Source organism: Haliotis cracherodii, unplaced genomic scaffold (genome assembly GCF_022045235.1).
Source record: "Haliotis cracherodii isolate W230 unplaced genomic scaffold, xgHalCrac1.p SCAF_3, whole genome shotgun sequence".
In the NCBI taxonomy this organism is placed as follows: domain Eukaryota; kingdom Metazoa; phylum Mollusca; class Gastropoda; order Lepetellida; family Haliotidae; genus Haliotis; species Haliotis cracherodii.
Genome location: NW_027266286.1, coordinates 44158890 through 44185177, shown reverse-complemented (window position 1 = coordinate 44185177; position 26288 = coordinate 44158890). Strand labels below are relative to the sequence as shown.

The following is a 26288-nucleotide window of genomic DNA, read 5'->3' as shown; positions in this document are numbered from 1 at the left end:
CTGCATTTCCTGAACTAATACCTTCCACTGGATGATTAAATTAAATATTTCAGAAAAGTATTGCAGAGAATAACAACTAAGAGAATTTAATATTTGTGTTTATTTTTATTTGAATTTCTTAAACTCAAGTTGTCTGAGCTCCATGGCAATATAAAAACCATATTTATCTAAATCCGTGTCCCCAGACTAGACACTCAGATAGAATATCCCTATCAAAAGTTGAGAAACCTAAGCTCAGAGTCAATATGGCAGTCACAGTTTTGGGTTATTATCATGATTATACAGCTTAATGTTCTTTTATACAATTCAGATCAACCAAGCAAAATATATAGTTCCCAAAATCACTTAATGGCAACATATCATCTTTGTAGAATACATTAATTCCAGACTGAAAATGATCAAGAGAAACAGCACGGAGGTAAAATTCAGTTATACTCAGGGTCACACAGAATTTCTTTTTATAAAAGGTCGCATTTTCAAAGTTCAAGAGTGCAATTAAGTTGCATCTGAAATCAACTATTTTACAAACACACTGATTGTTACTTGTCATGTATTGCATGTGCAACCACTGATTGCATTCAGCCATGTGTTTTGGGTAGCTGATACCATCCCCTTGATCTTTTGCTATGGTTTTCAGTAGTTTTTGTCCATTCTTCCAGTTACATAAAAGCATCCAATCAAACTCACATAGGCATATACAACATGTTCTTCAACTATTGCCACGCATACTTTGAATATTGAAGTAACTGCAACTTTGCATTTATTAATCTATAACTATTCACATAATTATTTTGAAATGCCTACTGGTTATGATTGAAACAGAAGTTCTGTTCATTAAATATCAGTTTCCATGGTGATGCGGCCAATAAATTGGCTGTTTCAATCAGAGGGGGTTTATTGTGATTTGATAACCCCTGAATGACTAATACAAACTGTGTAATTTCCAAATTCATGATAGAATGATGTATACAATACAATTGCGTATTTTCTTGAACAACACTCAAATATGACTAAGACTGGTTCTTTGTTAGTGTTCCGTAATTACAGCTGAGCTAGCTGTTGTCATGACAACCCTACAGCCTTCTTCACTTCCTTCATAGTTTCTTGGGCTATTTCCCTGGCTCTCTCATTCCCACTTTTCAACACTTGTTCCAGGTGAGACTTATCTCCCTTTAGTTTCAGCACATTCTCTCTAATTGGAGCCAACTGTTCAATGACAATGTCAGCCAACTTGGCTTTATAGTCACTTTTACTCAACAACATGTTCTCCTCGCATATCTCCTCCTGCACCAGGCCAGTGAGTGAGGAGTGGATGTCAATCAGATTAGACACACCTGGCCTTTCCTCAGGCTCATAGGACAACACTGCTGTAAAGTCAGTGACTGCCTTCTTTATCTTCTCTCGGATCTCGTCGGGACTGTCTGTCAGGTCGATGCGACCTTTTGCATTCGGTTCTGATTTACTCATTTTGTTTTCTGGATTTCTCAAACTTTTGATCCTTGGTGCATCACCTGAAGAGAAGATAACAAAGAATGAAACATTTACAATCATGCTGTGTTTGAGGACAAAGTTGTACCAGTTTCCATACATTTCAAAGAATTGTAATTTCTGAACAATTCATCCCTATGGGTATTTCATGTTATCCCAGTATTGTTGCAAGAGTGGTGCGTGACCGGCTGATCGTGTCATTGTAATTTCTGAACAATTCATCCCTATGGGTATTTCATGTTATCCCAGTATTGTTGCAAGAGTGGTGCGTGACCGGCTGATCGTGTCATTGTAATTTCTGAACAATTCATCCCTATGGGTATTTCATGTTATCCCAGTATTGTTTCAAGAGTGGTGTGTGACCGGCTGATCGTGTCATTGTAATTTCTGAACAATTCATCCAACGATCTACTCTGTAGGTATTCCATGTTATCCCATGATTGTTGCAAGAGTGGTGTGTGACCGGCTGATTGTGTCATTGTAATTTCTGAACAATTCATCCAATGATCTACTCTGTAGGTATTCCATGTTATCCAATGATTGTTGCAAGAGTGGTGTGTGACCGGCTGATCGTGTCATTGTAATTTCTGAACAATTCATCCAACGATCTACCCTGTAGGTATTCCATGTTATCCCATGATTGTTGCAACAGTGGTGTGTGACCGCCTGATTGTGTCATTGTAATTTCTGAACAATTCATCCAATGATCTACCCTGTAGGTATTCCATGTTATCCCATGATTGTTGCAAGAGTTGTGTGTGACCGGCTGATCGTGTCATTGTAATTTCTGAACAATTCATCCAACAATCTACCCGGTGGGTATTCCATGTTATCCCATGATTGTTGCAAGAGTTGTGTGTGACCTAGTTGATTGTGTCATTGTAATTTCTGAACAATTCATCCAACGATCTACCCTGTGGGTATTCCATGTTATCTCATGATTGTTGCAAGAGCTGACTTATTAAGATCAGGTAGTGTGTGACCTGGCTGATTCATCCTGCGAAACACTGATTATTCAGCTGACCCACACTCAATTATCTACAGAACATCATGATGGAGCTGAAATATTTAGCAGCATATACAATTCACTCACAAACGTGAAGGGATAAATAATATGATTTCATGAGGTACTCGTACATGTTCCAATTGTATTTACAGATTAGATCTTAAGTTTTGATGATAAAGGCATCAATGGATTTTATTAACATCTTTCTTTCATAAGCAATGGTATTTTTCAATCTACACTATCTCAGTGTTAAATCCATCAAATTCTTAGAATATCGTATCATCATAAAGCTTGTGATTCTGTAGGTTGGAATATGTCATTATTCTGACTTAAAATAAAATGGAAACAGGCCTGTGCTGAAGCTAGCAATTTTCCTGCTTTGTGAACGACAGTATCGCGACACACAGTGTAAATGTAATGCCTGAGCAATGATCTATACCATCAGGTCACAGTGACACACAATCAACCAAATCACCGAGTGTGACCACCCAAGTATAATACAAAGTGAGGCTTACTGGAGACCAATATCCGGAATCCCTTTAGGGTGGGTTTTAGAAAAGCTTTTATAAACTTAAATAATGTTTTATAATGCTTCACACATAATGGAATTTGCTCATGTGAGGCACTGTCTTCATCAGCTGATGAACGTCAACAAATATAACTTTAATTCTTTAGTGAACTTTTCAAAGGGACACAACTCTACATTTACTCAGATCAAATTATGTTGCAGTACACAAATAATGATTCCTATTCCTTTCATCAATGAGTCTCGTGTTAATGTCTACATGAGATTTGGGAATTCAGAGTATGTCAGATGTAATTCCTTTACAGTTTGACTTGTAATTATTCATCACTGACAGTGATCCTATTAATGTGGCCAATCCAAGACAGAATCTGAAACAGCTATGATTCATGTAAAACATCTTACTTGAAAGAACTTCAGGTCTAGGAAATATGACCTGGAATGTTCTATTGAAAGCCTTGGCGAGATCTCTGGCCAGCTCGATGTGATGTATCTGGTCATCTCCTACAGGCACGTCCGTCGCCCTGGCAACCAAACAATCGACAGACAAATAAGTGATGGATACAAAGTAGGGTCATTAGATTTCTTCAAGATGACATGCTCCAAATAACCACTTCATTCTGTTTCTGATTTGTTTTGACAAGTTACTGATTCTCTGTATGACTCAACAACGCAAAGACTGCACAGGTTCTTCACCACATCAGAATCAGCATCCGACCAACAGTTTTTGTAGCGAGCCTCCAGTGCAGATTGACTCATCTGGCAGATGTGATTTGAGGATTTTGGGTAAGATTTATATGTTTTTCAATGTACATCCAATCTCATTAAAATCAGACCTCAGTTCTCGTTTCCGCTAAACAAAGATCTGAGGACATCCCATTTGGGGTCACGTCAGAACGACCTTTCATACGACCAATAAGAGCATCGCTTACCAGATTATGAAAGTGACAGTCGGAATGTGATTTCTAATCATGCAACCTCGAAAACTTTAACTCCGAACAATATTAACGGGTTTAACCACTGAGTCCATAAAATCTAGACCATCCATTAGCCATTCCAGAATGTTCTTTTGTTCAGGTTTCAAATTTGTAATCGAGAATTTGTCAAAATATGTTTCGAAGTGTAGTCGCCAATTTCAAATTAGTGCCGTAAAGCACGAGAAAGCTGCCTTCTGATTGGTCATTCCATTGGTCGGTCAAAGTTCGCGCAAGGTCGCTCTGACTCAACCCGTAATGGGATGTCCTCAGATCTTTGTTTAGCGGTAGCGAGAACTAAGATCTGATTTTAATGAGATTCAATGTACATCCATCCAGTGATTTTAAAAGACCATGTTTTTCTTTATTTAGTGGTGTCTTATGCTGAATGTGACTACAGATGTTTTTGGTAGCAAGTGACATTTGGTGAGGATGTGGGGCTGAAAAAGAATTAAGCCAGTCAGGTACTTTATTTTTATTGCTGTGTTAACATGGTTAAGGCCAGGCTGTGCACACATGTACATGCAATGGTGAATGCTTGGTTAATTTCTTTTCAAAATATAACGTTACTATAGAAGTCTATGGAAAACATTAAGTTGTGTTCAACCTGCAACTAGTCATCAATGCACCAATTACCCATGGGATTTCCAGGAAAGAATATAGATCTAATGGTTATGCTGAGTGACATCATGGTTGATGCATGTCACCATTTCCCAATTACGTAGATTGATACTCATAATGTCGATCACAGGATTGTCTGGTTCACTATTGATTATTTTCTGACTGCCGTCATATATCTGGAATATTGCTAAGTGCTGCGTTAAACAACAAGCAAACAAACAAAACTCTTGACCACACTGGCCTAGTATAAAATCATCACTACAGCTGTATTTTGGGTATCAAAGTCCATGACATAATACGCAGAACAGCACATATACCATAGTCATTCATATTTAGTCGAAGCACGTTATCTCGAACCTTGTAATCTTGAACCTGGTTATCTCGAACATACCTATTCTCTGGTCACGACGGTCTTACAATATAATGTTCATGCCTAGTTATCTCAAAAGTCTGGATATCTCAAAGGTGCAACACAGTCCCGCTAGGATCGATATAACGGGGATTTGACTGTATACTACTCGAAAGAAGTTAAAGAACATCTGGTCCTTTCATTCATTTCTATTGTTAATCTGTTATAGCATGATAGATTAAATTTAGTCGTGTGTTCTTTAATTTATTTGGGTTGTATATCCCAAGTCAAAATGGTAAGTGTTATGTAATTTGTATGTATCTTTTGTTTGTTTATTTGTTTGTTGTTTAACGCAGCATTCAGCAATATTACAGCTATATGACGGCGGTCTGTAAATAATTGAGTCTGGACCAGAAAATACAGTGATTGCGCAATTGGGACCCATGACATGCATAAACCAAGTCAGCAAGTCTGACCACCCGATCCTGTTAGTCGCCTTTTTACGACAAGCAGAGTCGCCTTTTACGACAAGCATGGGTTGCTGAAGACCTATTCTACCCCGGATCTTCACGGGTCTTGTATGTATCTGATTCATAGACAATTTGAATGCTACAAACTGCAGGCAACAATATTCAATGTATATCATTACAGCCTTCAAATAAACCAGTGAAACCAGTGGGTGATAGCATGAGCAGCTTTCTTTTTTCCCAAGGTAATGATATTTAGAGGTCATTAGAAGACTGCTTCATATCATACCCGATATCAACCTGAGACCCCCATATCAACACGAGACCCCCATATCAGCCCTTTTGGGATTTGGGGAAAAAAAAGAAAAGTTCTGAATAAAATGATCTTAAAAGACAGAGATACCATATCAGAGTACATGGAGGAAAGCATCTGAATTTAATGAGATTTATAGAAAACCGCCACAGGTCAACCTGTTTTGCTCTGCAGAAGGCTGCAGTGCCACTCGGGCTTGTGTGCTACCTTGCATTAATGAGTGAGTTAGTGGATAAGAATTTACGCTGATTTTAACAATATTCCAGGAAAATCAGGGGGGGGGGGACACCAGAAATGGGCTTCACACATTGTAACCATGCGAGGAATAGAACCTGGGCCTTCTGCGTGATGAGCGAATGCTTTAACCACAAAGCTACCCCACTGCCCCTTGCATTAAGGAATGGAGTTACATCCATGTGACTTGATTCAGTGGAGAGAACCTACTTGTACAGGATGATGTCAGCTGTCTGGAGGATAGGGTAGGTGAACAGACCAACACTGGGGTCCTTCAGCCTTTCAGATTTCTCCTGAAGCAAAACAAAATCAATATCAAGGTGAGGTGGGGTGAAATTGGGCTTAAAGCCACGTCCAAGATTATTGCACTTATATAGCGATGTGCATGCATGTGTGTGCATATCTGCTTGTACTAGTCCGGAATAATGCCAATTTTATAGAGCTAGCCCACTTAGATACCATGTCGCCCTTTAGCATGAATACCCCACTTAGACAGTGTACTGACTCTGAGCTGACCAATCCTTGTTGAGCCAGGCAGGACAACAAGAAGTACCATCTTTTAAGGTCTTTTGGTCTGACATGGTCGGGGATCAAACCCTGAACTTTCCGCTCTCTGGGCGGGAAACTCTTCCTCTAGACCACAGAGGCTGTCCATATCATGAATGAGAGAAGTTTTAACAAGCTATCATAAACAAAAACCCATCTGATACACCAGTAATGTTGTCATGTAAGGGACCGTCTCCGTGGTCTAGTGGTAGAGCGTCCACCCGGAGAGCGGAAGGTCTGGGGTTCAATCCCCGGCCGCGTCATACCAAAAGACGTTAAAAGATGGTACTTGTTGTTACCCTGTCTGGTGCTCTGCATAAAGGGGCTAAAACAAGGACTAGTCGGCTTGGAATCAGTATACTGTGTCTGAGTGGGGTATTCATGTTAAACTGCGGCATGGTATCTCAGTGGGCTAGCACTATAAATCGGCATCAGTCCTGACTAGTACAAGCAGCCACAAAAACACACACACATACATTCACATCGCTTTATAAGTGCAATAACCTTGGACGCGACATTAAACCCAATTTCACCTCACCCCATCATGTAGGAGCATCATGGAATTCTGCAACATGGTAAAATGCATGACTTCATCATTTGTTTTCACAAGGCGGCATGACAATCTTGGGTGGGGCGAGGTGGGGTGTGGCAGGGTGAGGTGAGGTGAAATGGGGTTTAATGTAGCTTTAAGAATTATTTGACATCTTGTTTGTTTGTTGTTTAATGCCACACTCCTCAATATTCCAGCCATATGACGGCAGTCTGTAAATAATCGAGTCTGGACCAGACAATCCAGTGGTTGACAGCCATGAGCATCGATCCACACAATTAGGATCGATGACATGCATCAATCAATTCTGACCACCCGATCCCATTAGTTACCTCTTATGACAAGCATAGTCGCCTTTTACGGCAAGCATGGGTTGCTGAAGACCTAATTCTACCCTGGATCTTCACGGGTCTATTTACCATGTACAGCAATGTGCAGGCATGTGTGTGTGTGGCTGCTTGTACTAGTCCAGACATATGCCAGTTTTAAAGTGTAGGTCCACTGAGATACCATGACATAGTTTAATATGGATGGTCCATTCAGACACATTATACAGACTCTGAGCCGACCATCTATGACGAGAATGTGACGACACTTACCCTCCACTGGGGCAGATGACTGAGTCGAGGTAGAGTACACAGGCTGCTCAATATCCAGTTCAGCTCTGCATGCTGAGACACCTGATTAACATATACAAGTACACTTTATAGAGAGATTGTGAGTGAGTAGGGCTTGAGTTATGTCCCTTCAATATCCCTCCTACTGACAAATCAGATTCCACCTCTCATATCCCTTGCATTTGATTTAATCAGAATAGTGGTGCCCTGTCAAGACAATCTGATCGATAATCAATATTTTTCTTGTAATATAATAGATTTATTCTCGCGAAGTGTATCAAATCATTTGAGCACGTTAATTAAGAACATGAAAAGATTTGGAAAATATCTGTCGACGCCCAGTTGCAAATCTTGAAATCGACCAAAATCTGCCTGTCAGTAGCCATGTTTATGAACCGGATATCAATTTAGTTACACGATTTTGATTGGATGATGCATAGACTTGCTGGGCCAGCCAAAATATAACTCTGAAATTCCAGTCAAGTTTGGCAAGGGTGGACACAGGACTTCTATAGTCAGTTAACTCTCTGTATCGGGAAGATGGCAATAAACTTACCATATCATTTTGCACAGCTCTTAATATTCCCCATCAAGTCCCCTGAGGAGTTGCCATGGCTAAAGACAGTGATGTACAATGTACTAACAGCACAATAAAGATATTCCCTTATATCATGCTTTTGGATGTGAGAATTACAGGGATTTTTGGTCTGCTTCAGTTAACTGGTCCATCATCAGTGTTGATTAACCAGTGAAAAAACACAGGGTCATCGTGACACACTTAGTGGGGGTATGAATGTTGTTATACCCGATAGCCTGCAATATTATTGCTACATGATGGTGGCCTCTCGATGTCTGGACAAGATAAACCAGTGACTGAAATCATGAGGAAAGATCAGTGCCACCCTGGCAATTACCACGACCAAACCTATAGTTTTCTAACACAGGTCCCCACATACATTATGTTCAGGAAGTCGAATTCACCTTACGGAAGTAAATCTGTCTTATAGTTTGGAAGGTAATTTAAGGTACCTTCGTTTACTACAATATCTGAAAAACTATCGGACCTACTCCAGTCAAAGTTGGTATGAGATTATTAAACAGTCATACATAACTGAATATTACATTTAAAGACAATCAGTGCATGAATAAAAAATCTGTTTATTTAGCTATAGTTTTTCAGATATTGTAGTAAACGTTGGTACCTTAAATTACCTTCCAGACTTAACACTAAGCCCAATTAGCATTGGGTAGAGTTGTGTCCCTTAGGCTTAACAGAAACAAATGCTCATGGTTTTGGATTCCCACCCTGATTATTTTTCTTGGTAAAATGTCTAAAATATGTCTTACTTTGAGTTTTCTTCCCACATCAAGCTGAAGAACCAATGTTTAACTTAAAATGCTGATCAAAGTAGCATCATACCAAACTCACTCACTCACTGTTTCAATCTACTATAACTTGCTAAATGTCTATGCACATGGGAGACATATCATAATTGAAGTCACCATGGACAACAATGCAGGGGCGGATCCAGGATTCTAAAAGACGGAGCATTTCACTTGGGCCATTTGTTAATAATTCATAGTGTCTGAAGCTGCCAGCCCGCCTAACCGTGGCTGGTAACTTTTCAGTCGGGCTGCATGAAATTGTCTTCCACCTGCCAGACTGTTTGGCAGATAATTTTAAGACTGCTCATGTTTTCAGCTTTATTATAACTCCTTGTAGATTCTCAATTAATTGTTTGCATAATTTCAACTGAACATGGACGAGAATGTCTCTTATTTTTCATGATTTTTCAATATTTATAATGTCTGAATACGAGCAGGTAACTTGAGTGAGTGAGTGAATGAGTATGTCTTTTTACGCCACTTTTAGCAATATTCCAGCAATATCACGGCGGGGGACACCAGAAATGGGCTTCACACACTGTACCCATGTCGGGAATCGAACCCCGGTCTTCGGCGTGACGAGCGAACGCTTTAACCACTTGGCTACCCGACCGCCCAGCAGGTAACTTGAAGATGGGCAGGCAACATTTATGGGCCACATGTCTGACTGTCTTGTTGGTTTTAAAATTATTTCAAACACTGATAAGGTTACTTTAATGACCACATAAACATCTTAATATAGTAGGATATGTGAATACAAAATGTACAAAAAAAGGGTGGGGCGGGTGTTGCCACTCCCTGAACCCCCCCTCTGGATCCGCCACTGACGATGGATAGTTAATCTTGAACATGTTGAAGGCTTGCCTGGTATATTGACTCCTCATCATCTTCATCATGAGACTTTGGTATGACAGTCTAACTGTGTGATAATACTGATAACACTTACTGCAGATTGCTGAAAGAGGATGCTTTTCCCTGGGTCTATACCACATGCAAGCAGGCAGGCTGTCATGTCCAGGACATTCTCCCTGGAAACAAAACATGCTGGTCTTGAGGGCATGCAGTTAGAGTTTGTTTGTTTGTTTGTTGTTTAAGCCAAACTCAGCAATATTCCAGCTATATGACGGCGGCTGTAGATAATCGAGTCTGGACCAGATAATTCTGTGATTGATATCATGGACATTGATCTATGCAATTGGGATACGATGACATGCATCAACCAGGTCAGCGAGCCTGACCACCCAAACTCGTTAGTCGCCTCTTACGACAAGCATAGTCGCCATTTACTGCAAGCATGGGATGCTGAAGACCTTATCTACCCCGGATTTTATGACTGTAGAACTTTAAAGGTTTTGTTTTTTGTTTCTTTGTTGTTTTATGCTGTACTCAGCAAATTCCAGCTACTGAACAACAGTCAGTAAATAATCAAGTCTGAAGAAGACTAATAAATCTAGTAATTGACATCATGAACATCGATCTACACAGTTGAGATACAAAGACATGTAGTCAAACACGTAACAGAGTCTGGCCATCTGATCCATTTAGTCGTGTCTATCACAAACATAGGGTGCTGGGCACTGGCATCCCCACAGGTTCGAACTGAAAGATATTCTCAGAAAAATGGTAAATCTTTTGAAGTTTTTTCCATGAATTCTCACAGGAAACATTACCATGGTGATTGACATAACATCTGAGTGAGTGATAAAGTATGTTTTTATGTCAATTTTAGAAATATCATGGCCAATATGGGAATTAAACCTGGGCCTTGGTCGGGCGAACAAACAGAAAATGAGTAAGGATTTGAAACAACATTTGGGGAGTCCTGGGGAGTCTTCATTGCAGATTGGCCGACTGGACCTCTGTGCCTCTATAAACATGAAATTGGTTTGGTTGGTTTGTTGTTTAACGCTGCACTCAGCAATATTCCAGCTATATGACGGCGGTCTGTAAATAATCGAGTCTGGACCAGACAATCCAGTGATTGACATCATGAGCATCGATCCACGCAATTGGGATCGATGACATGCATCAACAAAGTCAGTGAGCCTGACCACCCGATCCCGTCAGTCGCCTTTTACGACAAGTATAGTCGCCTTTTACGGCAAGCATGGGTTGCTGAAGACCTCTTCTACCCCGGATCTTCACGGGTCCTATAAACATGACAGCATCAAGGCTTGTAAGGATGTCACACCTGAGGCCAGCTGGATCCTGAGGTACTGTTATTGAATGGAGGTCTACGATGCTGAAGATGACATCATCATACTTCTTCTGCAGCTGAACCCAGTTCTTAATGGCGCCAACGTAGTTGCCTAGGTGAGGGATGCCAGTTGGCTGTATTCCAGAAAATACTCTTGGAGGACAATGTGCAAACTTGGAAGCCTGAAAAAGAATTGCATCTGATAGTTAGCAATTCTTTCTCTTTCACTCTTTTAAAGCAAAATCAATAAACAAGCTATTGAAATAAAATTACAACTATTAGATAAAACGATAGCATATATTACAACTGTTAGAAAACATTATTGTGTATCAGCGGGTTTTCATTGCGGGTATACAACTATTCACATAGTTTTAAATGATTTAAGGGGAATGTAACGAAACAGATTTTAAGTTAAAATACCCAAATGTCAAGAAACAGGTGGGTAAAAAAGATTTGAATACCCTCTAAAACTGTGGATACCCTATAGGGCTGGGACGATACACCAACTGTGCGATCCGATACGTATCACGATACCTTGCTCACGATCCAATATGTATCACGATACTTGCATGTGCTCTTAGCTGTGGTCCGTAAGCCATCTTTTTCATAGACAGGATAGCCAAATACCTGGCACACTATGATTTACAGTTGGCAGTGTCAAGTATGGCGCAGTTTGGTGTAACATTTATTAAAGAATACATTTAAGGCAAGAATCAATACTTTTAACTAAGTGTGCGATTGTGATCTATACTTGTATTGAGAAGTAAAAAAAAATCGCGATCCAGCAATGCATCGGCGTATTGTCCTACGGCTAATATCTAATCAAAATCAAAACCCTGGGTAAAATACCCAAATAACCAAAAGCTTATCTACAGCTCAGTATATAAAACCAACAATCCTCTACTGACTTTTTGTCACATGAAGTGGAGCGTTAATAAAACAAACAACTAACAAGTGCTCAAGAGAATTGTTTTAGCATTTGTCATTTGCTCACAACCCAGGTAGCATGCCATCATCGGCCCTGCATCGGCCCAACGTCGGCTACACCATCGGCCCAACGTCGGCAAACTGCATCGGGCCGATGAAGTTTTGCTCATCGGATCGACATCGGCCCAACGTCGGCAAACGTCATCGGCCCTGCATCGGCACTGCACCGGCCCAGCATCGGCCCAGTGTCGGCAAACATTGTCGGGCCGATGAAGTTTTGCTCATCGGATCGACATCGGCCCAACGCCGGCAAACATCATCGGCCCTGCATCGGCACTGCTCCGGCCCAGCATCGGCCCAGTGTCGGCAGACATTGTCGGGCCGATGAAGTTTTGCTCATCGGATCGACATCGGCACAACGCCGGCAAACATCATCGGCCCTGCATCGGCAATGCACCGGCCCAGCATTGGCTCAGCGACGGTAAACATTGTCGGGCCGATGAAGTTTTGCTCATCGGATCGACATCGGCACAACGTCGTAAATAGTTATCTGGCCAGCCTTCGGCCAGAAATAGGCAACTGTTATGGAATCAGCATCGGATGGACATCGGCCCAATGTCGACAACAATTATCAGCGCAGCATCTGCCATCTGCCATTGTCTTAAATAGGCCGATGTCATCAGAAGTCATAACTGACAACATCTCATCTTAATATTTCATGTAAATGATGCCACAATAGAACTTTTCCAATTGTAGTGTTAGGGTACATAAAACTAAACATTTCTAAAAGCTGCAACTAGCTGTGATGTTAAAGTTACAAAGATAAAAGGTAAAACTAAAAATACTGAATTTTTAAAAAGATAATATTTTTTTATCATAGTTAATACTTTGAAAACCAAATGTAAGTAATATAAATACTTCTAGCTATACAAAACAATCGAAATGATTACACTAGTTACAGTACTATTTTTTATGTACCCCAATACATGTGTAGTTAATACTTATAAATAAACACAAAGAGCAAAATAGAATAATAAACTTTATTATTAATTAATTATTATTTACAAGAAAACAGTGTTACTACCTGCAACAAGGCAGATATGAAACATATATTCTCAAAACCAGTTTTAAAACACAGTCTAAACATGTACCCCTCATATTGGCCTGCAAAATTTCATTTATGTGGCTTCAAATTCGTTTGCGAGACAAACTTTTCCCCCCTATTTCATCAAGTTAAAAAAGCATGAAGCAAAGGCCATAACTCCATACAAAATAAGTTCTTATAACCATCTTCTGGAGTTTGTACCTTAGATAAGCACGGAAAGTTTCATTTACTAACTTCAGTAGTGTCCAAGAGAAGCTGGCAGTATATGTTCCAAGTTCAAAAACAAGGGTCATAACCCTGTGAAAAATATGTTGTCAACACCAGCTTTTTGGATTTCTTTGTTCCGTTGCAATTCAGCACTTTTGTTTGCAGATTCTCAATCTACACCTCTGTTTTTCAGTACACGTTTTCCTTATGCCATTTCTAAGCCTTGCTCCTGGAACTCGAAGCCATTCTTTTACACAGGTCACCATGTACTTGTCAGTGGCTTGTAAGAGCCCAGCTACAGGCTTCCTCCTCAGCTTCTGTTTACAAATGATAGCAAAAAATGCATATTATAAGTCATTGCATGCACTCTCACAATTACGAGTAATGGACTTCACAAGTGTGTCAAAACAAGCTATTGATAATATAATGGAATAATAGAATAAGTAATACCCTGTTCACATGCACCACCTTACATATATGTGTATATATTATTTTAAGTATTGACACCTGTTAATAAATACAGGGTTCACTCAAGGAATTTTCTGCCATGGGCCCTTTATGTGACAATTTCATATATTCCCTAGGTACACCTGCACTTGCCCATACAGCACAATGTTAAAATGTCCCATTGTATTTAAAAATGTGAGCCTTTTTCCAAATGGAGGGGCTAAAAGCAGAAGGCCCCACCCTAGAATTATCAGAATCCCAGTAAGTAAATTGATGAGTTTATAATATGTGTAAATAAGTAAATTGAATTATGTGTAATTATATACGCAAATAACATAACCCCTCCCAATATTGCATGGTAGATCCCTAATCTGTTTCTTATGTCAATTAAAAAAGATTTTATAACTGACATATCACCCTATTAATTTAGCCCAATAAACATCCCCAATAACCACATGATAACCCCCCTCCTCCAGTCTTGCTGGAGAACAGTTTTAGGTGTGCAATCTCTCTTGCATGTCCATCAAAAGTAAGTCAGCATGAAATTTCATTTGGAAGATTACCATAGTAAGTGTCAGGGGGCCCTTAATAGGGCAAACATGATATTAAATATATGCTTATAAATATTTCAAGCAGAAACATGTATCAGTTGGTTTGGTTTGTTGTTTAACGCCTCACTCAGCAATATTCCAGCTATATGACGGCGGTCTGTAAATAATTGAGTCTGGACCAGACAATCCAGTGATTATCATCACGAGCATCAATCCATGCAATTGGGATCGATGACATGCATCAACCAAGTCAGAGAGCCTCACCTCCCGATCCCATTAGTCGCCTCATCCCATACGACAAGCATAGGTGCCTTTTACGGCAAGCATGGGTTGCTGAAGATATCTTCTTAGATATCTTCTACCCCGGATCTTCTATATGAATCAAAATTGGAGTAAATTTCCCATACTTGATACATCTAAAGAAATTTAATCCACTCACCAGTGCTCTCTCAGTTGCTCGATTTTGGAAAAGCTGCTAAGAGTTCATTCAGCTCATCCATGTTTGCCAATAGGCAATGGCTGAACATCTGGTTTTCTTAAATAGAAATATAAGAATATTATATATCAAGGTTGTGTAGCAGCAGTGAGCACTAAGCTATTATGGTGATGATGTCAAGAGGTTGAGGGGAATATTGCTCAAAACATAAAAGTAACATTTAAATAAAGCTTTGGCCATACACAGATATCAGGTCCTTTCCTTAATTCATACATCTTATCTCATATATTTGCACTTGTACATACAGTCCTTATCTGGAGCCATGTAGCAGAAATAATTTCTCAGGGAAAGTAGTTTCACTTTAATAGCTATAGCCGCATCCATTGAAAAGCAGTGAGAAAATCCCCATATTGACATAATATTGAACCGATCCTGTGAAGTCTGGTTATCACAAAACAGATTTCATTTATTATATGATACCAAAATATGTAGATTACATCATGGTAAACCAAAACTGCAAATAAACGTTTATCATTAAAAGATCAGATACAAAGGTATGTACATATTACAAATACTTGTATGCCAAAAATAGCAGGAAAGTATTGGGGACAAGTAATTTTATGCACAGTTTCATTGCTTGTAAACATAGGAAAAGGGATAATGATAAACTGAAACAATATATCTTTAGTTAGAATAAATCAAATTTCAAACAAGGCTCTGGGTGTTTTTCTACAATGGATAATGTCCTGAAAAATCTGTATTGAAGTATCTATTCTTCCTCATCAAAGTTTTACAATTAATTTGAATTTTGATTAAATAAATGACATTCTAAATTGTCTTGTAATATATATTTAGCATCATACCTTTGAAATGGTACATTTTTTAAATTTATAATTCAGTATTTCATCCCAAATGTACATCATAAATTACTTAAGTAGATAAGACTACCACCCACTAAAATCCAGTCTGAATTAGCCATATCTCAAAACCTTAATCAATCGATACAGATACCATGCATCGGTATAAGATTTCTGATCGATATATAGGTCTAGGTCAATGTGAGGTATCAAAGTAGATCTTGATAAAATTGCCCACACCTGTAATACGCATTGATCGTTTACAAAAAGATCTGTCCTTTCATTTCGCCCATTATCCAGAAAATGTTCAAAATTCGCAAGTAATTATGACATTAAAAAACATCAATTTTACTCTTTTTTTTATTTCAACTTTTGGGTGATCGAAAACCGAACTCGGCAGTGTAGCTCCGTTCATCGATCAGTAGGAACATTAGCTGGATCGCAATGCTGAAAGTTTCCGAAAGCCTCGTTATGAATTTCATGTTCAATGCTTTTTGCGCTGACAGCAATCACAACATTGATTTGTAAATTCGAGTTTGTAATCAATTTCCTAACCTCATCTATCCCCACGCTTAACAAATACGCCTGTGACAATGACAAATAAAGCAATGTTCACTCAAAAATACTAATGTAAGTAATTGTTTGGCTATTCATTTGCTTGCAGCTGTAATACTCTCATTCCGAGATTGCGACTCGTTGGTTGAACATCGCTGAATATACATGGAAATAAAACATATCTTGTCATATTTTGTATTTGCCCTTGTCCCCGCGTTTTGCTAGAAATATGTATATGGTGTTTAAAAAATATAAATAGAGAATCTAGTGAGGATGCAGTGTCACGACATATTCCACGGATTTTGTCATTGACGTAGAATATTGACAGTGTGTTTCTCGAACGTCAAAAACACACAGGCCTAGATTTCTCTACTCACGTTGACACTTTTGAATGAACACTGTTTCTTGTTTAAATTGTAAGGTTTGAAAATGAAATTAACCCCTCGTAAATACAGAAATGAAGTAAACACTTACCGCAAAATAGGTTTTCCCTCAGCCCTCCACGCATCATCCTTTCGTCGTCTGCTTGAAAAGACGCGCGTGAGTAACAGCGCCCTCTATTACAAGAGTAGCTTCTCTCGAAGCATGTTGTGAAAACGTTGGACCAACGTAACATAACCGATCGCGATATTCCAAACTTTTGCCAACATCTTGTATTTTGCTGAATGAATTGTAAGATGTGACGAATCCCGTCTGTATATTCTCTTTCTGTTGTATATGTGCAGCCAAAAATGGTCAGTGAATGTGCTTGATCTATTTCATTTAAAAATTAAAAATAAAGTTAATATTTTGAGTTCGAATAGAATTATTGTATTGTTCGTAATTATATTTGATCTAAGGTTTGTCACATTGTAATCGACAAATGTGTTATTTCTTTTATGTTATCATAACAAAATCAAATCATATATCAGGTTCAATGTCAGTGCCAATCAACAGCATTGGCCCGACAGCGGACCGCTGCAGTTTGCCGATGCCGATATTGCCGGCGGTTGCCGATGTAAAGCCAACGTCGGCCCGATGTAGGTGTGCTAGCTGGGAAGGGTGGTTGGGTAGCCTGATGGTTAAAGTGCTCGTCATGCCAAACACCCGACATGGGTACAACGTGTGAAGCCCATTTCTGGTGTCCCATGTGGAGATATTGCTAAAAGCGGCGTAAAACCATACTCACTCACGTTATGATGTCGATGTTATCATTCAGATTGGGTATTGATCATGTTGATACTTATTTTATTTGGTATTCAATATAGTTTTACCCTCTTGGGTTTTGTACATCAATGACATGTTTGAAATTAATTCTACTTCTATGCTGTGCATAATTCGCTGCATGTATTTTTATGAGGCCTGCATTCAGTCAGTTAGTAAAGATCTTTAAATATATATGTGTAGGCCTACGCAAGCTGAAAATGCTACACTGGGAAATAATAATGCATTTCAGTGTTGTACATGTGCATGTTGCCTACTCTATATTTGGTTATCATTTTTTTATGATGTGTATTTATGGGCACACAACGCAAAATTAATTGGATTATGGTGATTTAATTTGCATATTTTATGCAAATATGCACCCGGGGCTCTGACTAATGATGCACACTTGTGTGAACTTGTTTATCATGTCAGATAGGCTGCATAACACTGGCCTCTTAGAGTAACGGAAACAATTTGTGCACATGCACTTGTTCATGACTATCTGACTAGTGCAGGCAGTGTTATCTCCCCATGATACAAACTACCGATGTAAGGGGCATGTATTTTTTTCTTTTTCAAACAAAGATTAAGGCCGCCAATTTGTTTTCTTTCGTTCATTTGCGTGTGCAGGCCTATAACGATGTGTATACTAACTTTAAGTAGGTGTTCTTTATCAGTTAAGAATCATATTTAAAGACCCTGGCCCTGGCAAAGTCTCCAAGCTACTCCCAGTAGAATATAGAAATACAATTTTGAAGATCTAAAGTGATCGAAATTAGGACAGACATATTACACGTAGGTCTCATTTTCTATAATGAAATACGATTGACAACGCGTCAGCTCACTATCTGATAGATGGATATACCTTCTTTTTGTTATTATCTGGGTTTGTGCTTGTTGACAATCTGGATAACAATCCAATCTGTTGCAACATTGGTACACAACCCGGCACATGCCTTGTCAAGGGCGCAGCCATTTTGGTTTATGCAAAACGAAAACTGCATTTCATTCGGGAGATGATTCTCAAATTTAAGCATTCCATAGGACAAAAATCACTGTAGGCTCCCTATTGCATGCTTTATATTTCATGATGTCTTTGTTTTGTATGGGTTTTGTAAGATGATTCACTAAAGCCACATTTTGTACTGCACGTGGTGATTTTACTACCACTTGCACCAATTACATTGTTTATGTTGTAAATTTTATTCTTCGGCGAGAAGATAAAAAACCTTAAACATTAGCTCTTCATCCCGTCAATATGTTTTTGAATATACAAAGCTAAGCACTACCTTGTCTACAGTAACTGTCTTGCCAAATGCTATATGCTTTGCGTTAGAATTATTCTTCCTTTGTCCCATCAACGAAAACACACATATGACATGAAGCGTTCCCAGCAGGCACGCAACGTTGGATCAACGTTTAAAATTGGTTGCGTTTAGGTTGTGACGTTGATCAACCAAAACGCAACGTTGTATCAACGTTAAATCTTAAACGTTGAGCCATGGTTGTGATACTGACGTCACAACAACGTTGAATTTAAGACGTACGTACATCATTTCAATTTGACGTACGCCTATTCGAAAATCGACAAATCTCCATACTTTTCCACTCCGTTTCACCAGTTTAAACACTGCAGTTAGGCTGCCTATTCAAATTTGAATAAGCCAGGTATATTATATTATATATGTATATTTATATATATATACGTGCACATATGTAAAGAAATTCACAAAATAATTACACAACACGGATGATCCCCCGACGTGTTTCAGTGTTATCTTCAGGGAGAAGTTGAAAAAATAAAGTTGAAAAGGGTTTAACCTGAAAAATAAATATCTTGACGCGTGGACTTGAACTCGGTACTTGCAGCTGATGATATTTGGATATTTAGCATCAGCGAGGACAGGAAGTGGATTTGCGACTGCGCAAAAATTCAAAACTTGGCGGATACTCGATCGAGAAGGTAAGTTCATGTAACATTTGACATTCTTTGCATGTTTGTTTCCAATCTTATGTTGAAAATGAGTTGTAGTTCAATGGTCATTTAGTTATGACACGTAGATCTGTAAAGTTGCATTTTCGCACACACCTTTGACGAACAGATTATAAATAGCCCATCCAATCGGTCCATTGATAGGCTGGGCAGGCTGTGTAAGTGGGCTACAACATGGCTCAGTCGGCACGCGCGAATATATGAATTGACTTTTACTGACGTGTAGTTAATTGTTTTTATATCCGTATATGTTTGAGTTAAGTTACTGAAAAATACCAGATCTACATGGGCCTAGTTGTTGAAATGTTGACCTGATGCACGGAGCGGGTGTAGCCATGTTGATCGAGGTTGCCGCGCGCCATTATCGAATTTCTGTGTTACGGTATTTCAGTGTAAATCTTCAATCAGTATGTTGCATGAAGTAGATTTTCAATGTTAAATGCCTTGCTTTGAATGCAATATACCGGACACCTACCATTTTTCGGTAAGGTATGTGCACGAGCTCATTCCTTACTAATGGTTTCCAATGGCCTCGCTAAAATGGCATGGGTTTCGCGCCATTTGTGCACGAGCTCATTCCTCAGTGACGGTTTCTTAGTTCGTTAGACGCCATTTATTTCGCCTTGCTAAATTAACAGCGGGCCTCAACACACAATGGCTTGAATTAACTTCTTTCGTAAGTAAATATTTAAAGTAAATGTTTAAATAGTATTACCAATGTATATACAAAATACAACGTGTCTGTTGAAATGTCACTCCGACGGATGTCACTAATGAGGTCGGTGCACGCCATCATTTACCTTCTATTTTTGAGTACTTTTTCTGTGTTGTCCAAATTTCGACTTCATGAATCGCTTTGATGTTCAATTTCAAAGTTAAATCATATTAAACCATAGAAATGCAAGCGGGGTAATATTTCTGCTTATTTTGACCTTTATCGCCCTATTTTTTTCAAGTATTGATGCTGTCACGTGCCGCTTCGTTAGTAGCATCGAACAAACATGGTGGATAGGTGTCCGGGGTGTAATGCACATGTAACGTCAACTTAACTTGCCATCTCTACAAGAAGAAATTATGAAACTGTTCCATTAGACATTATGAATTATAACAGTGCCAATACTTAGGTCTACCGTCTTAATAAATTGGGTGGGTTGTCAGATTTGGTTGATTGGCTGTCAGTGTGGAAACTATTTGATATTCGGTATTTGACTCAAATTATGTTGCAATTAATGTTACTAGATTATACAGAAATATCTTCCGATAGTTTTGAACATTATTATTTTGATGAATATTTTAAAATATTAGCAATAGTGTCCAAAATTAATGCATTAGTAGATTTCTATTTATATATATGTTCATTGTTGACTTTAGGACAATTAATTGCAAGGTCAATTATAGATCATTTAGGATGCATGTCTACCACCATCAGCTGTTCATTTCATTGGCATGCAGGTCTTAAGACATGAAATAGCGACTGTTGTAAATGGTGTTTCAGTTTGTTGGCAAAAAAGATAAATTATTTACACTCCAACAGAAGTAAAGATATAATTATATAATAGGTATTATCATTTCCAGTTTGTTCTGTTAGCACCTTAAATGTGATTTGTTTTTGTTTTAATTAAGTTGCTTGATTGTTTAATTATACCTTTTCAGAAATGTTGTCAAGGCAACTTTGATGTTAAAACCATGCGCCTACAGACATACTCGCTCAGATTAACTTATAATAATTAGGGTATTTATTGCTGTGCAATTTGCTTTAAATATTGTGCTACTTTCTGAGTTACACTAAAGGAATCTATACCTGTTACATTCTATGTCTACAACAAACTATCTTTTATTGTTATGTATTTATTTCTTTTTCACAGGATTCCAGAGAAGGGTTCTCTATCTTTTGATGGAAATTAGGAACCTAATGAAACAGAATCAAGACTCAGTGGCAGACACAGTATCAGTAAGCTCTATTGAGCAACTCAATACACTGGATGAGTTGGATACTCTCGAGGGGAGACTGAGAGAAGACGAATATCAGGCCAGCTTGGTAAGTCAAGTTGAAGTTACGGTACTGTTATTACATTGTAAGATTAGAATGTTGTTTGTTATGAATTGCTTGGAAACAAAAGTAAACAGTAACATGCCATAAGTTTTGGTTGAATTAATATACTTATATAATGATTTTCATACCACATATAAATTTCAAATGTTCTTTTTACAGAAAATTACTTAAGAAGGATTGGTGGGGCGAATGCCGATGACCACGTGGAAAAGGCTATGCTAAGGTAAAATAGAATGAAATTGGTGAAAGGTTACAGTAGCTCAGTAGGTAGAACTCAGGTCCATGGATCCATAAAGACTGGTACAAGTAGTGGTGGGGATCAAGTTTTTTGAGTTTTGAAAATGTGGTAAGGTATTTACTTTTACATTGTAAGATAAGTGGAATGTTTATAATAAGGAAGTGGTGTTAATCCATACACAAATCATTAATCAGTTGGTCAATGATTATATATGTACATCAAGAACATCGATCTATACTTTGAATTTGCATCCTCAGATATGTTACTGGTTATTTTTCAGAATGATGACAAACTCGCCCATGTCCAAAATGAACATGAAGGGGAAGAAAACCAAGACTGCGTTTCATGTACTACTTTGTGTGTGTTGATTAAATGTAAAAAGTAATTATAGTTATATTTTGTATATAGAGATATGAGAGAAATTAGACCAGCACTCATATATAAAGCGATCTGTATACATAACACCTTTTGTTCAAACTAAAATCATATCTTTGTGTTTGCTACCACTATATATATATATATATATATATATATATATATATATATATATATATAAAAGATCTGAGGATACTGTGTACACATGAAATGAAATCTAAAAGGAAATGTATCTGTGATACTATTTCATTCAGTGAGTAAGCTTAGGGGATATTCATAATTAAGATTCTTTTATATATAATAACACAATATCTGTCGTTTTAGTTTTAATGTTATACACACAAGTTTTGAATAACTTAATAATAGTATTAAATTGCATGTTGATATTATTTCAGATTCAGTCCTCCTGACCTTTCCAAAGACAATGGAAATGGAACTTCAGGATATGATCAGTCGATTTCGTAAATATGCCCCTGGCAGAACAGGGGGGAGATGGAAGGCCTAAGCACTAGGACCTCGTTGCCACCCAGAAAAAAGAAGAGCTTATGTTGTATATATTTGAAATTAAGTTGTTTTTTTAATTATCTTTGAATACAATTTTTTAAAAACAATGTATCTTTGTTGTTCATTCATCATCTGCATCAGATATAAGTATTTAACAATGTCATTCAAAGAATAGGCACGTGAAGATCGGGGGTAGAATACGTCTTCAGCAACCCATGCTTGTCATAAAAGGCGACTGCGCTTGTAAAAGGCGACTAACGGGATCGGGTGGTCAGGCTCGCTGACTAAGTTGATGCATGTCATCGGTCCGAACTGCGTGGATCGATGCTTATGTTGTCAATCACTAGATTGTCTTTTCCAGATTCGATTATTTACAAACGGCCATCATAAAGCTGGAACCCCAAACCATTCAAAGGAAGGGAATAACACAATGGGCAGCTGGTGAGTTATCACTGCTGAGGCCATCTCATACCAATCAGTGACCTTGGCATTGATATTGAGTGGCATTTCTGGTTAGGGGTCAGCAGTCGTATTAATTTGGAGACGCATCAATTTCCAGATTTACAGTATTAGTTTTTTTCCACACTTCTTTGAGGTTAGTGAAATTGGTTAACACCCTAATTAATTAACATAATGGTTCGTTTTTTGGTGTGTATTATGACCGTCTAGAATATTTCACTGATCTCAAATATCAGGGAGGCCACCACTTCTTGAGCTGATACTGTACTGAAAAAACCCACTTTTTCAAGGTTCACAAGGGGTCCTCTGATACATCAACGTTGAAACAACGTTGAAATAACGTTGACATCTGACGTTAAAACAACGTTGACATCTGACGTTGAAACAACGTTGAAGTGTCAACGTCAGTTCAATTTTCATATGAAACCAATTTGCAACGTTGTTTCAACGTTGAAGAGTGACGTTGTTTCAACGTTGTTTCAACGTTGTAATGCCTGCTGGGTTTAATGTGTCAGCATTGACAGCAATCTTTGTTTCCGATATCATCAAAGATAGCAGCTAGGAGATTCTTTCATATAAGTGACATTTCAGCTGCATTCTAGCCGACACAAGTATGTCGAATTTGGAACCAAGAAATGTTTGTTTTATCACTGTAGAATGTAATTCAAAATCTACGAAACGTGCAACAGATTACAGTGAACATACACAACACAATAGTAACTGTTATTATGTTGAGACTATTCATGCTATGCAGGCTTTCAATATCTAATGAAAGCACAAATTAAACAGATACGTGCGTATACTGTCTAGCAGTTCGTTATTTTAAATACCAAAATTGTAAAACTATATTAACTGCAAAGTTAAGTCCCATTTCATCACATTCATCACGTTATTTCAACTCATGTGTGGAATTCACCCCACTCCCAATTCCATAAAGTCATATAAACACCTGGGAAGAAATGATATACTCTTTCATTCTCTAAAATACCCAAAGTTGTTGTGATAATTTCGCCGCCCGTATAGTCATGTATAGAAAATACAAACGAACAAATTATCAACTTAAAATTTGCAATATTTTTGCGGACCCCACCTGTCGAACGCCGGACTTATCCGTAAGTACACGGACAGTGGTATATTGATTGTACGTGCACATCGGAGGCGAAAACAGAGCCTATTCCGGCCGCATATGAATGAATTGTGTCTCTGATTGTGGTAATCCTTAACCGCTAGACTGATAATCATCACACAAAGGAAAATAATCCGAATAAGTGGACTTCAGCTCAAAGAACCTGCCAGTTGGTTCTCGTTTAGCTTCCGTTTAATAAGATATTGCTGTCCATTGACACCAAAACAAAATGGGATACTGATATTTATATTTTTATATTTGCACGACTGTTATTTCTCTATAGTTACGGTCAACCATAATTGTTCTGATGACATGTTAAATTAGATATCAAACCGCGCTCATCCAAAAGTGGTGAGCTTTGGAGTAAAGTGAGAATTTATACTTTCGCTCTTTCGTTGTTGAAATGAATGTTCAATATTTGGAATAATCGTGTTTTTCAATCGCACCAGTTTTTGAGAGGAAACAAATCAGATGCCTTGGTGAAGATCTTTGATTCGACTTGCCTATGTTTGAAAGAACAGCAACGGAACTAATTATAAGAATATAATCAGGAAAAAACACTATTTTAACGGTTCTACTCGTTTCTTACAATCATCATGCTAGTAGTTACGGGTGGCCCAGTCGTCTAAGGCGCCAGAAACCTATGATTCTGGGTTCGAATACCGATACGGCCCGATTATGTTTCTAGGTCTGTCAGCACCATACCCGTGCACGTGGGTTTCACCGAAGTGGTAAACGTCTGAGACCTGCATCACTTCGGGCTTTCCTCCCACATTAAGCTGACACGCCGCAATATAACTGGAATACTGTTAGAATCGGCGTTAACCAATCAACTCACTCACTCTTACATCATGCAGTTTCTGCAGGCCAAGAGGGAATATTTCCTACACTGTCCTTTGGTTGTCATTATTGTAATATTTTAAACGCATATATCTTACAATGAAATATTTTGTAAATAAAAAACCCGATTAAAATCTTATCGACAAACATTTCACCAACTTTGCGTAGAATGTCGCTCGGTCATGAGGTTGAAATCAACAATCAATCAGAACGGCTCTTCTGAACGTTTTGAACGGAAATAATGTTTTATTCTGAGTATTAAGACAACGGAAGTTTGTCCTTGTGCTACAGGGTGTCCTAAGTTGGACTTGAGGTGATACACAACATATTGAGTCGAATTCTGGTGTAATTCCAGCTTGTTTCAACTGTGAAAGAACGGGGTTATTTGCTTGGACGCTGTTTCTTTTATAGGTTGTGTCGGAACCCTATAGTTGCTTGGTGAAGAGTATTTATCACAATGGAACGAAGAAATAATAAATGTGCTGGCACGAAAATCGGTATATTCGGCTGGTCGCAGATCCGGGTCAGAACTGTCTTCAGCAACCCATGCATTGTCTTAAGGGGCGACTAAAGGGTCATTCACACGGTGCAACTAGTTGTATGCAATTTGTTGTATGCAATAAGTTGTACGGACTGAAGTTGTATACAACTCGCCATTCAACACGGCGGCGAGTTGCATACAACCCGGGTCTCGCGAGATATCTGACAAAACGCTTGTGATGCACTACATTACCGCTGGAATCCTGGTTGCCGAGTTTATGTTCAGACGCATAGTTTTGAAAAATCAACCCTGCGCGAGAATTGCGGTCGCTTGGTACTAGGCCAACCTCTGACTGTGCAATTTAACCGAGTTATATTAATGAATTTTTAACCCATGGTGGAAAAATGAAAGACTGGTTGAAAGTGTTAAATGTTGTCGAAGTTTCTGTTTTGCTGACGAAAAAGCCTCTAAAATATGTAGCCACATTTGATCGACTATGTCTATGCTTGTCGTAAGAGGCAGCTAACGGGATCGGGTGGTCAGGCTAGCTGACTTAGTTGATGCATGTGATCGTTACCAATTGCTTAGATTGATGCTCATGCTGTGTGTCACTGGATTGTCTAATCCAAATTCGCTTATTTACAGACTGCGTTGAACAACAAACAAAACACTGGTACA

The 26288-nt window shown here is 38.5% G+C and overlaps 1 protein-coding gene and 2 long non-coding RNA genes across 3 annotated transcripts; 1 reads left to right on the top strand and 2 right to left on the bottom strand.

Annotated features, from left to right (window-relative positions):
• Positions 1-137: 137 nt before the first annotated feature.
• On the bottom strand, positions 138-18517 carry LOC139474481 (tryptophan--tRNA ligase, mitochondrial-like). Its single transcript, XM_071257520.1, has 7 exons — positions 18407-18517; positions 11266-11453; positions 10021-10102; positions 7671-7751; positions 6186-6268; positions 3423-3541; positions 138-1511 (listed from the first exon to the last, which is right to left on the bottom strand). Exons 1-7 carry the CDS (start codon positions 18515-18517, stop codon positions 1063-1065), a joined length of 1113 nt encoding a protein of 370 aa, XP_071113621.1. The 3' UTR covers positions 138-1062.
• Positions 13697-16931, bottom strand: LOC139475875 (uncharacterized). The gene is made up of 3 exons (XR_011654030.1): positions 16831-16931; positions 14948-15043; positions 13697-13827 (listed from the first exon to the last, which is right to left on the bottom strand). It is a non-coding gene; the product is annotated as an uncharacterized lncRNA (long non-coding RNA).
• Positions 18518-21523: 3006 nt separating the features above from the next.
• LOC139474325 (uncharacterized) lies at positions 21524-22183 on the top strand. Its single transcript, XR_011653980.1, has 3 exons — positions 21524-21572; positions 21747-21810; positions 22106-22183. It is a non-coding gene; the product is annotated as an uncharacterized lncRNA (long non-coding RNA).
• Positions 22184-26288: the final 4105 nt, after the last annotated feature.

Coding starts and splice junctions, on each gene's coding strand:
- LOC139474481 (XM_071257520.1), bottom strand. CDS start 18,517: ATGGCTGCGCCCTTGACAAGGCATGTGCCGGGTTGTGTACCAATGTTG. Junction 10,103..11,265: donor CAGGATCCAGCTGGCCTCAG/GTGTGACATCCT, acceptor TTTTGTTTCCAG/GGAGAATGTCCTGGACATGA. Junction 7,752..10,020: donor TCCTCTTTCAGCAATCTGCA/GTAAGTGTTATC, acceptor TATGTTAATCAG/GTGTCTCAGCATGCAGAGCT.